This window comes from Neomonachus schauinslandi, chromosome 8, assembly GCF_002201575.2.
Source record: "Neomonachus schauinslandi chromosome 8, ASM220157v2, whole genome shotgun sequence".
NCBI lineage: Eukaryota > Metazoa > Chordata > Mammalia > Carnivora > Phocidae > Neomonachus > Neomonachus schauinslandi.
This window is the reverse complement of record NC_058410.1, coordinates 7,558,609-7,570,537: the sequence shown is the minus strand read 5'-3', so window position 1 is coordinate 7,570,537 and position 11,929 is coordinate 7,558,609. Positions and strand designations below refer to the sequence as shown.

The 11,929-nt window shown below is 50.0% G+C and overlaps 1 protein-coding gene across 1 annotated transcript in view; it reads right to left on the bottom strand.

Annotated features, from left to right (window-relative positions):
- The window catches only part of AGPAT4 (1-acylglycerol-3-phosphate O-acyltransferase 4), an 84,328-nt gene that overhangs the window by 15,525 nt on the left and 56,874 nt on the right, over positions 1 to 11,929 (bottom strand). The window contains exon 3 of the mRNA XM_021693626.2: positions 220 to 381. Within this exon, the coding sequence (XP_021549301.1) occupies positions 220 to 381 (162 nt within the window). The remainder of the gene's footprint in view (positions 1 to 219; positions 382 to 11,929) is intronic.

Genomic DNA, 11,929 nt, shown 5'->3' with positions numbered 1-11,929 from the left:
TTGAGTGTGTGTGTGACAAGAACATCCTGAGTGTGTGTGTGACAAGAGTGCTCTGAGGATTTATTTCTGCACCCGTTAGTTCAAAGAGGAGGACCGGGTAGCATGCGACAGTGGGGCCGGCCAGCGGGGCAGGTTGGCAGGACAGGCGTGAGGCGTGTCAGGCTGCTCACGTGGGAGTGCTTTGGGGCTGGGGGCGTGGCTGCTCGGGGTCTGACGTACAAAATACTTCTCGGGGTAATCCCGGAGGCGCAGTAAGCTCTTTGAGACGGTCTTGCGGTCTTGTTCCCACTTGCGTGTGCAGAAGACCATCTCTGTGAAGTACCACATCCAGCCAATGATCGGGACGTAGGCCAGCTCCTTCTTGGCCAGGACTTTGGAGCCCTGAAACAGAGATGGGGGCCCAGGGCGATTTACGGAGATGTTACTAGAAAAACAGGAGCGGACATGCTCTCCAAAGGCCTAAGGGGATGGTTCCAGAGCACAATGAAGCAAGAAGCCACTGACCCTGGAGCCTCCACACCGGTCAACCAGAGGCCAAGGTTGTGCTAACTCTGCGTGGCGGGGAGGGGGGGGTCTTCGTGGGGGTGGGCAGGCATCTGGGCGGCGTCCAGAACAATGAGGGACGTGTAAGGGTCTCGGGGATGCTCAGGTCATTTTCCAAGCTGGTCAGGCAGTTGTAACACCAAACTCTTTCCATAGATCTCACTCAGTCCTCAGCCAAACTTGGTTCTGCCAGCAGGGCAGACATTATTCTCCTTTCACAGACTAGGAAATGGGGTCTGGAGGGTTCCCTGGGTCATAGGGCTGCACAGTGGGGGAGCCTGGAGTTGAGCTCGGGCCACCAGATCATGTTGGGGGCTCCCTGGCTCATCTCTAAGGCTGGCAGTGGGGCTGGACACCGACCTGAGAATGCCCGAGGCTGGCTCAAGACGCAGGGACCTGGCCCACCAACAGGCTGGCCCGTGGGGCTGCTCGGCGTAGGCCCTTAGCCAGCGCCGGCCTGGAGAAGACCAGGGATCGGGGCACTGGGGGGGCAGGAGAGACCCCAAAACTGCTCTTCATCTAGTGGGTTGGGCTCTATACTTTTCACCCTGAATTTTGGAATTGGCCAAGATACTCTCTGAGATGGCTGTCGTTGGTCGACGGCACAGGTGACAGGGGCAGCGATCTGGACAGTCAGGCAGGCTTAGCTGGTGCTCTTGGTGACAACTGTCTAGTTAGGCCCTGAACCTAGGAGGCCTGTCGTGTCCGCAGCAACGACGCAGCTGCAGCTCGGTGAAGAGCGACGGGCCGCACCCCTAGCCACCTGCACGGACTGGAGAAAGGCACGAACGACCGCTTGCTCCCTTTATGTTAAAAAACCCCAACAATAAACATCTTCCGCCGCGCTGGGAAAGACAAAGCACAGACACCTTTCAGGTTTAGTGTCTCCGTGTTTTGATGGGTTTTGTTTCTGTTATTCCCACAGACCCAACATGCAAATTCTCTCGAAGAAGAGAACCAAGCCATCAAATCCGGGGCCTGCCCCCAGAGGACCTGGAGGCCAGTCCCCATGGGTTCGAGACCTTGCCGTACCTGGGGGGAGGGCTTCCTGCGTGCCAGGCACAGACGATGCACGTCTATAAATTCTATTCCATCTGAAATCAAAAGCACGAGATACTCCCATTTTATAGATAATCAAACTGAAGCTCAGAGATGTTAAGTAACTTGCCCAGAATCACGGAGCTGACAGCTGGGGAAGCGGAGACTTTCGGCCAGGTGGCCTGCCGCGGGCCACAGTCCATGAGAAACGTTCATGCCTACCAAGGCATGGGGCCAGACATGGAGGGCCGCCTACCCAACAGCCGCTGTCCCCTCCTCTTTCTCTTGCAGCCTCCGTTCCATTCCAAAGGCAACATGCTCGGGCTCTGGGGGGTAACCATGAGTGACGTCAACCCAGCCTCGCGTCCCCCGGGCCCCTTAGCTTAGTGTGGGCCTCTGACCCAGTTCTGCTGAGGTGGCTCGAGGGTCTGCTAGGGTGCACGGGTTCTGGGGCTTCTGGGAAGATTTCGCTCCACGACAAAGAGAGAGACAGCCAGGAGGCCCGGCCACTTTTTCTGCCATGAACACGGTTGCTGAGTGTGTCACGGCTTTGACGTCATGTTGTGACCCTGAGACAACAGGCTAGACATGCTGAGGCCACTGGACTCACCGTGCCAACCCGGCAGGTATCTGGCTACACTATCATCTGAGGGAACAGAGTGCCTTCATGGCCCATGCCCCAGGGGTCAGGGTTTCTGTCCATCTTGAGCTGACGAAGGCCTGTAACAGAGCATCAGTCTCTTCACCCTAGAAAACTCTTCGCTTTTCAACATGGGGTTACTTTAAATCCTCAAAGCATGAACTAATTATTCTGACTGGTGCTTTCTTGTGCTAAGTGAGAAGGAAGTGCTTGTCACTCAGAACACAAAACCAAACTGCCTGGGGCATCACCACTCTGCCCATAGGAGCCATTGAAAAGCCTATCAGCATGTGTCCACTGCCAGGTTTCAGGTCGAGGGAGGCCCCTTCGGCCTTCCCTCAACCCCCTCCTCTTGTCAGCAGGGATGTCCTCATGCTTTCTGCTCCTGAGCCTCAGTTAACTCCTTACTCATGGCTTGTGAGATGAAAACAAGATAGAAAATCCTCACCAATGAACTCAACTTACCTTCTGGGTAGGTTAGGACTATGTACAAAATTTACATATTCCTGAACTCATTCCAAAAATACTTTGCGGCAACATGAAGGGATTCTAAAAGATGATCTGTTCTATAACCAAGAAGGGAATCATATACTGTAGGGTAGCAGCCACTGGGTCTAGGAAGGTGAGTGGCCCCATGCGGTCAATCCTAGCTGTCTGGTGGGGAAAGTACTCTCATGGGTATTTCCTATTAATGGAACTATCCCACCAGACCCAAATGGGTCTTAGTGGTTGGCTTTTGATAACCTACTGCTAAGAGGAAACGGAACTTTGACAGTGATGTGGGATCTGTGTGTAGACCAAAGAGATGAGCTCAAGAGTCTACATATCCATCACTGTCTTACTGTGTTGGAGGGAGCTCTGCAAATCATCTAAATGCCCCACAGGAGAAGAGCTCAATGAATTAGAGTATATACGACAGACCGTATATGCAGTGCATAATGCGATATTACAGAGCAGTTACTGTAGCCTGTGAGCCAAAGCAGCTCCACCACCTGTTTTTATAAATAAAGTTTTACTGGAACACAGCCACTCTCTTTCGGGTACACACTGCCGATGGTTACTTTTACGCTGCAACAGCTGAGCTGAATAGTTGTGACCGAGGCAATATGGTCCACAAAGCTGAAAATATTCCCTATCCTGCCAGTTACAAAGTTTGTCAACCTTTGATTTACAGCCACTAAAATTTGTTTCCTACGAATATTTAATAGCTGGGGAAATGCTTATTACATAAAACTAAATTTTTAAAAGGTCTGGAATCAAAGCTGAGTCTAGAGTCTGATTATGACTACATGAAGAAAGTAAAGCAGGAAAATAACAGTAGCTCTGGGTGAGTGGTCAAATCAGAAGCGATTTTTTTTTGTTGTTTTATTAGATTTTCCTGTTTTTTATCAACAAAATATTTTGCGGCATTCCTCTAACAATGCCCCTTTTAAGAAGTAGTTGACATCAGCACATTTCAACCATTTGCTTCTGGAACATAAGTAAGACTGGATCAAAACAGCCTATTTGATAATGATGATCAAAAGGAACAGAGGAGATATTTCTGTTTTTATGTTGAATTAATACGTCTTTCAACTTTAAAGTTCTGGATGTTATCATTAGGCCTAGACCTTGATGTTGACTATGTTTATTTGATATAAGAAATGTTTTAAAATATTAAGGTAGAAACTTTTGCCTTTCAAATCAAAGATACTTTACTTGATTTCCTTTCCTCAGCAGGGATAACAGGATTTGGAAAGCTTTGAAATCAGTCCTGATTTTGATCAGGCTCTACCACGGCCCAGCTGTGTGACTTTGGTCTCGAGACTTAACCTTCCCGAGCCTCAATTTTCCCAGTTGTATTATGAGGAAAGGAATACTTACCTCCAAGTGTTGCCATAAAGATTTAATAACATATGGAAACATATACAAAAGTGTGGAGTTGTGAACCTGACAACAGGTGTTCAATAATGTATAGCTATTATTAATACCACAGAGTAAGCACAGGGGCTAAATGTCCCTTTCAATTCAGCCCATTTCCTAAACCATGCTTAGCATATGGTGATAACAAAAGTTTGCAGGTATTCCAGCATTACCTGACAGGCAGTGCGCTGAGAGATTTACAGGAGTTCACTCACTTAAGACCCACAGACTAGAAACTTCCTACTCAAATATGCTTACAGTCCTCCAGGAAACTCAATACGCCAACAATATCATGACCCTCCCAGGCCAAGCAAGGGTTTCTATATGTGGATGGTAAAGTCTTCAGGAAAGAATGTATAAAAACAGTATCAATTTCCTTTATTCTGGATTTATTTTGAGGGTAGATCTGAGAGGATTACTGATGACTTAGATTGACCACAGGCCCATCTAGACATTGGCATGTCTGGAAAATAAAAAATGTTCATAGGAAATGCAACTTCTTATGAGGAATCCACAACTGCAAGGACCTGGCCATTGTTGGTAGTTGTAGGGAGTTGCTGACATGTTATCACATTCTACAGTTAAAAGTTTATGAAACTTTTGAGTGTGTGTGTGTGTGAGAGAGAGAGGTATGTGTGTGTGAGAGATAGTATCTGTGGAGAGTGTGTGTATGTGTGTGTGACTGTGTGAGAAAGTGTATATGAGAGAATTTTATGTGTAGAAAGTGTGTGATTGAGTGTGTATGAGTGTGTGTGTGAGAGACTGTGAGAGTGTATGTGTATGTGTGTGCGAGAATGAGTGAGAGAATGTGTGTGAGAGAGACTATATGTGTGTAAAAAGAGAGACTGTGTGAGTGTGCAAGAGGGTTTGTGTGAGAGAGGGTGTGTGTGCGTGAAAGCGACTGTGTGTGTCTAGAGAGTTTGTGTGAGACAGACTGTGAGAGTGAGTGTGTATGTGTGTGTAGACCGACTTGAGAGTGTGTATGTGAGAGTGTGTGTGTGAGAGAAAGGGTGTGTGTGTGTGTGTGTGTGCAAGAGAGCGAGGGCGAGAGCTATCTTACCACAGTTGCCCAATCAATCTAACTGAGCAGCGCATAACCACAGTTGGGACCACGCAGTTGCTCAGGGAGACAGCAAACCCCACGAACCCCCCAACACCCCATGAACCCCTTCAGCACCTCCAAACAACTGGTCAACCCCTGTGCAGAGACCACATGGTGCTAATGGTGCTAGAAAGAAGTGCTTTGAAGATGCGCTGAGATCCAGTACATTGCAACCCTGAGATTATGAGGCTCTCCCCTCACTTGTGTCGGGTCCATGGCCTTTGTGATGAAAAATGAGCAGAATCAGGACTTTTTAGTTAAGGTTTTTCTCCAGCATGGCCACCTGCCGGCTGATAAAATGAAAATGTTTAGTGTTGAGGCTGGGTTTGTAGGACGGTTGGAATGGGTAGGGCATCCAGTTCAGCCACCTTTCCGTGATTCTCCCACCTCCTCTGACCACTCCGTAGGCCCTGACAGAAAACACAATTGGGTTCTAACATTGGTCAGTAGGATGGCCCCTGGTCAACATGCTGCTTGCACAAATATCTTTCTGGCCTCCAAACACATGGCCATTCCTGAAGGTTTACCATCACGGTCACAGTTAGTCATTTGGATTCACCCAAGGTCATTTATTTCTACTAAATATAAAATACCTGAATAGGATCTCTTAAGTGGAACACTGAAAGCAGACTAAAACATCCACACTTTAACCCTCTGAAATTTTTTCTCGTCTATGAGCTAAGCCCCATCACTGTAGAGGACTAGCAAGTCAGCCAACAGCTCAGCCTCTTTTTTTGATGTGTGGTATTGTGAACTTTAACATCAAGACTGTTCTGTCCATGCAACCAGTGTTTGTTAAATACCTCCTTTTTATTTATTTTTTTTAAAAGATTTTATTTATTTATGTGACAGAGAGAGACACAGCGAGAGCAGGAACACAAGCAGGGGGAGAGGGAGAAGCAGGCTTCCCGCTGAGGCAGGGAGCCTGATGCGGGGCTCGATCCCAGGACCCTGGGATCATGATCTGAGCCGAAGGCAGACGCTCAACGACTGAGCCACCCAGGCGCCCCTGTTAAATACCTCCTTTGTGCCGGGCACTGGGCCAGGTGGGGACACCAAAGTGAAGGTGATTATCTGTGGCCTTGAGACGCGCAGTCTAGTGGGGGGAGAGAAACAGAAAGCTGCCAATGTCTGTGTTACTTCGGCCACTGAACTCTGTAAGTTGTTGAACCGACATGCTCTCCGGCAAACGATGCGGGGTACAAGCCTGGACACGATGGGGCTGCAATGTGTCTCTGAAATGTAAGTCCCTTACCACAGTAAAAGGCAGGAGATAAGACTGGAGCTCAAAATCACGAGTCCGGCGCATGCGCGCGTGTGTGTGCATTCACATGTCAAACGGTGAGACTCTATTTGTGCCCGTGAGAGTAACATATATGTGGCCTAAATCTGCTTATCCTCATTCTTTCTCTGGCTGGCTGTCTCCCTTCTCTGATGCTAAAGAAGAAAATGCTGGGGACCTTACACTACCAGAAAAATCTCAAGAGAGTCGGAAAACAAAATGAACACTGTGCCACAATTATTCACAGCTGCCGGGGGAATGCATAGAACAAACATGAAACAGAAGCACTCTCTGAGAATTCATCTCTCTTCGACTGCAAATAAACGTGTATCATTTATCCAGGTGGAGTAGAGCGCTCCCAGCTCCCGGACTCTCGATAGCATCTTCCCCCCACCCAAGTCTCCGTCCGACCCCCTGACCAAACCCGAAACTCTTCTTCGTTTGCCTGGTGTGTGGATATGGAGTGGGGAGGGAAAGGGCATCTGGGGACAAAGGAAACTCTTGAACGTTGGGTACTTGTCACACTTGACTCTGCTCAGTAGGATCAGGGCTCCCGATAAAACAGATGAGAGAAGATGCAGTGTCCAGCTCCCCCTTCCTGAGCACAGATCCTCACGTCCCCTTCCCAGCCTCTGTTCCGAATGGCCAGCCTGAGTCCCTCCCGGGGTGGCCCTGGGCAGAAGGAGAGACAGAGCAGAAGGAATTCCAGGGGCAGGGCTGGGAGACCAGGACCTTGCAAGGGCGGAAGATATTAGGAGCTATTGCCAATTCCTTGTGGCCGGCAGGTGTTTGATAAGCAGCTGATGGAAGCACAGGGAGACGGAGGCATGGGAGGGCCCTGGGCACGTTGGCAGATGGGTGTGACAAAGAGGGAGCAGTTACTGGGGCCCCTGAGGAGTCAGAGCTGGTTCCCAGGACAAACATCCCCTGCTCTGAAGGTCTGCTGAGGCTTGTGTGAAGAGGAGGGAGGAAGCCCAATGTATTGCCTCTTTAAGCAAGTCTGGATTTACGATCTGTTGGTGTAATCCAACCCTGGCTTGTTAAAGACATTGCCAGAGGATCCTACTTAATAAAAAAGAAGACCGGGGCACGGGGGTGGCTCAGTGGGTTAAGCCTCCGACTCTTGATTTCGGCTCAGGTCGTGATTGATCTCAGGGCCCTGGGATGGAACCCCGTGTTGGGAGGGAGTCTGCTTGTCCCTTTCCCTCTGCTCCTTCTTGCACTCTCTCCCTCTCGCAAATAAATAAATAAAATTTTTAAAAAGACTAAAAAGGCCTTGGTGTGTCTAACTCAGCACTACACTTCTAAATATAACTTTTAAAAATAAAGTGTACACTAACATTTCCAGGGACGTATTCAGTTATGAACTCAAGCTGCATCTCTACTTCCATTGAGCTACTGATCTCTTTCCTTGGCCAGTGCTGCACCTGGCTGCCTGAGTTGTAAGGGATCTCACCTCCTCACCATTCTCTCGGCTTCCTTATCTGGGTAATGCCGGGTCCCAGCAGGCCTGGCCCAACGGGTGAATACTTGGAGGCCCACAGTGGTGTCCCCGCCCACTCTTACTGCAGTGGGTGGTGCCGGAGTACGATACGGATGATGCTGATTAAGCCATTGAGGGTGGGGTGGGCGAGCATGTTTCCCACACACCCACATGATACTAGCATTGAGGGTGATGCAAACCCGCCTAATGGAGCTGATGAACCAGAGCTGCAGGTATATCTGATGGACAAGAAAACGTAGGACACTTCTCCACATCTAGGGACTCGGTTGGTGAAGTGTCTGCCTTGGGCTCAGGTCGTGACCCTTGAGTCCTGGGATCGAGCCCCATGTCAGGCTCCCTGCTCAGCGGGGAGTCTGCTTCTCCCTCTGCCTCTGCCGCCCCTCCTCCCCATGCTCGCTTGCTCTCTCTCTCTCTCAAATAAATAAATAAAATCTTTAAAAAAAGAAAAACAGTTCTCCACATCTAAAAACTTCTCATCTCTCTGTAGCCAACGGGAATTTGACAAACGTGTATGAAGAAACCTCGATAGCACAAATACAAGCACACTTCGCGTTGCATAAAAATGATGGGGGATGTCAGTTGCATGGGGATCTAGCTCCGCTTAAATCCCACTTAGTAAAACATTTGCTCTCCCTTGTCTTCCATACCTTATCCTATTCTTCATAATAAGAAAACACTCAGTGCAGGGGAACTAATTAGGGTCAAGGAAACTAAGCATTATTACATGCCTACTTTGTGTAAGGCACTTGAACTACGTATTTTCTTATATTCATTAAACAAGCACATATATTCAGTGAGCCCTATATATTTACTAAGCCCTTACAACATCATGAAATGGGAATTATTAACTGAGGTTCAGAAAAGTCAGATAACCTTCCTAAGGTCACACAAATGCAGGAGCCAGGGTTCAAGTCCACATCTGTGGGACTCTTAAGACATTGGGTTTTTTTGGCCTGCACATCTCTCTCTCTCCTGCCACGCTTAGGAGAGAATTGTTCTGGAGTAAGTAGAAGGGAAAAGAAAGAAATTGCTCTTGATATCTGAACCGGAACGCATAGATTCACCCTTCCGACCATCCGCTTTGCTGCTAAGTTTTACATGTTCAAAAACAAGACAGAGGAAACCCACCATTTGGGGGGATGTTATAACTGAGGGAGGTTTATAGGAAATCACATTCGTGTAGACTTTCTAAACAATTCTGCACTGACATTTTTCCTGCAGAAAACCTTTAGAGAGAAAATGATCCTTTCACAATCAAACTTGAAGAAATGCTGGTTTTGAGACACGTGTCACCTTTCACAGAAAGAACCGTATTTAATGTTAAGGACCAGAAGCGTCTTGGCAAAATTAAATCAGAACACCAGCGGGTGGGGTTCTGTTCTAGTTTTAGCTCCTGGGTGCTTTTCTGGGGGGTTTATGGCTTCGGCGGTTCGTTTTACTGAGAGCCCAGTAGAGTTTGGCAAAACAGTGGCAGCCCTCGCCCCGCAGTAAGTCTGAAATCAGCCCACGGTGACCTTGAGCTGGGGGCCAGGGAAGTGAGCGGGATGGTGAAGTGAGTGTGCACCTTGGCCAGGCCCAAGTGGGGAGGAGCCTGTCAGCGCAGCCCAAGAGCATGGCACCCACCCGCTTGCTCACGGAGGGGCACGTCACTCACGGTCTCTCCCTTGAGGCACCTCCCCACCTCTGTCCGGTGCCTGATAATCATCCCTTCACCCCAGTCTCCCACTGCTCCTAAAATCATGCCCTTGGGGCCTCGTTCCAATGTTACCACCTTCTAGAAGTTTCCTGTGTCCCCGGGGGCCAACAGTCCATGTGCTTGTAAGCACCAAAATGTTACACCAGTTGTGAAACTATTGAAATTCCTCCCCCAATCTGGTAAACAGAGCTGCCTCAAACACCAATATTCCACCTTTACCACAGTGACCCCAGCCCTCCAGGCCCTCCCCAGCTAACAAAGGGGGGACACTGGGAACGACAGGCGCCCCCAGGATGGTGCCGAAGGGCTGACTGGTCTGTGGCTAAATAAGTTGGCTGTCGCCCCAAGTGAGCAGCACGGTCAGCCCTATGTCCTTGCTCTCTTACCTTGAGGGCAACCTCATGAAGGACCCTTGGCGGGACCCCCAGCTGAGCTGGGCCTGGATCCCAGACCACACAAACCCAGGTAAGACCTGTTGTTGTCTTAAGCGGCTCTGTTCTGTGGCTTGTCACACTACCATAGATAAAACCTTCAGAGGCCAGAGGCCAGATATGTTATATCTATGGCAGTGTGACAAGCCACAGAACAGAGCCGATCTGAAGAGAAACATCCCAGTTGGCCTCCAGGTCAACCTCCAGGCCGCACCCACCCAGCTGGTAAACACTGACCCTCTCGGCTACCGTATACGGAGCGCTTAACAGGGGCCTGGTGTTGCTGGAAGACCCGACAAACGTGATCGTGGGTAATTAACCTGACGGGGCCACTATGGAGCGATGCGTATGTATTTTACTGGGACAGAAAGATAGGTGAAGAGGTACCGGAAGCTTCGGAAGCCCTGAGCCTCTGCATTGCACACCACAGTCTGTGGGGCACTTTAGAGACACTCATCTCAACTGTCCACAGGCCATGCCCCTCCCCAGGGAGGAAAGAGTCCGTGTGTTCCTCGAAGGTCATAACCAGAGCCTTTGGCGCCCTGGGAACCAGGGCCTCTGGAATGACCTCGGATGTCTGTAAAAGGTTAAAAGACCTTTTTGTCTTTTTTAAGAGAATCCCATCACCTTCCCCCCAAAACCAATTTCACATTTAATTAGCCCATTCTCAAGAATTTCAGCAAATTTCACTTGCTTCAATTTAAACTCACTTCCTCTTGGGCTGTTACCTGTGTGGGCACAAACTGCCCCGTCAGGAACCTTCTCCTTGGCCCTTCTCCTCTAAGAAGGAAGCTCCCCAGACTCCAGAAGGATCTCAACGTCATGCATTATTTTTAAAAAGAGATCAATCAGGTGCCTTTTCTTTGAAGGTGATTTAAGACCAAAGGTACTGCTGAGCAATTAATACAGCAAGCTGCTGCTTTGTGTCCTCCTAAGAGTGGCGGGAAGAAACGCGCCACCTGGGAAGGGGGCCGAGCCGCTCACCTGGCACCCTGGCCTCCGGCTGGACCTCAGCCGCTGGAGCAGCCAGCGGGGAAGGGAACTGCTCCCTGCTTCGGGGACAGGCCATTCCCCTGGGGGGAGAATCTGGCAGCTTCCCCCCGAGTCGGCCCAGCCCCCGACCCCGACAAAGCTCACCGGTGCCTCGCTTGTCCCCTCCTGGCAGCCGCTCCTTGGCCAGCATGAGGCATCCTTTAGAACGTGCGGCCACAGCACGGCTGGTGTGTAGCGCTCGGCGGAAAGGGGAAGGTGGCCGCCTCCTGTCCCTGTCTGGACCCTCCCTCCTGTCCTGGTGGGGACTCTGGGGCTCCAGGAGGCACATTAGCAAGAATCCGGAAAACCGGAGGCCTAAACCTCCAAACTTCTAGAACAGTCTCAGACGGCAGTGCTCACAGCCCTTCACCGGCAACCCTGGCTGCTCGGTTTTCAATAGTAAGAAAGGCAATCGGGTGACCATGGTGTTCATTTACGGATCACAGCTGGAAGTGAAACGTCTCCGTGCTGTCGGCGGGACGGCTGTCCCTTCAGTAACCTTCTGGCCATCCGCAGTCTTAGCGCTGTGCTCAAGCTGTGACGCCCTCAAGGACTCCAAAGTCTCTGACCTAAAAACCCTAAATGACATAGAGGTAGCATTCCCGCTCCATGAAAGCGTCTCCATCTCTGGAGGGCTCGCCCCTCCTGGCCTGGGACCGTCTCCTGGCCTGGGACTGTCTCCTGGCCTGGGAGCCTCTCCTGGCCTGGGACTGTCTCCGGGCCTGGGACCCTCTCTTGGCCTGGGACCCTCTTCTGGCC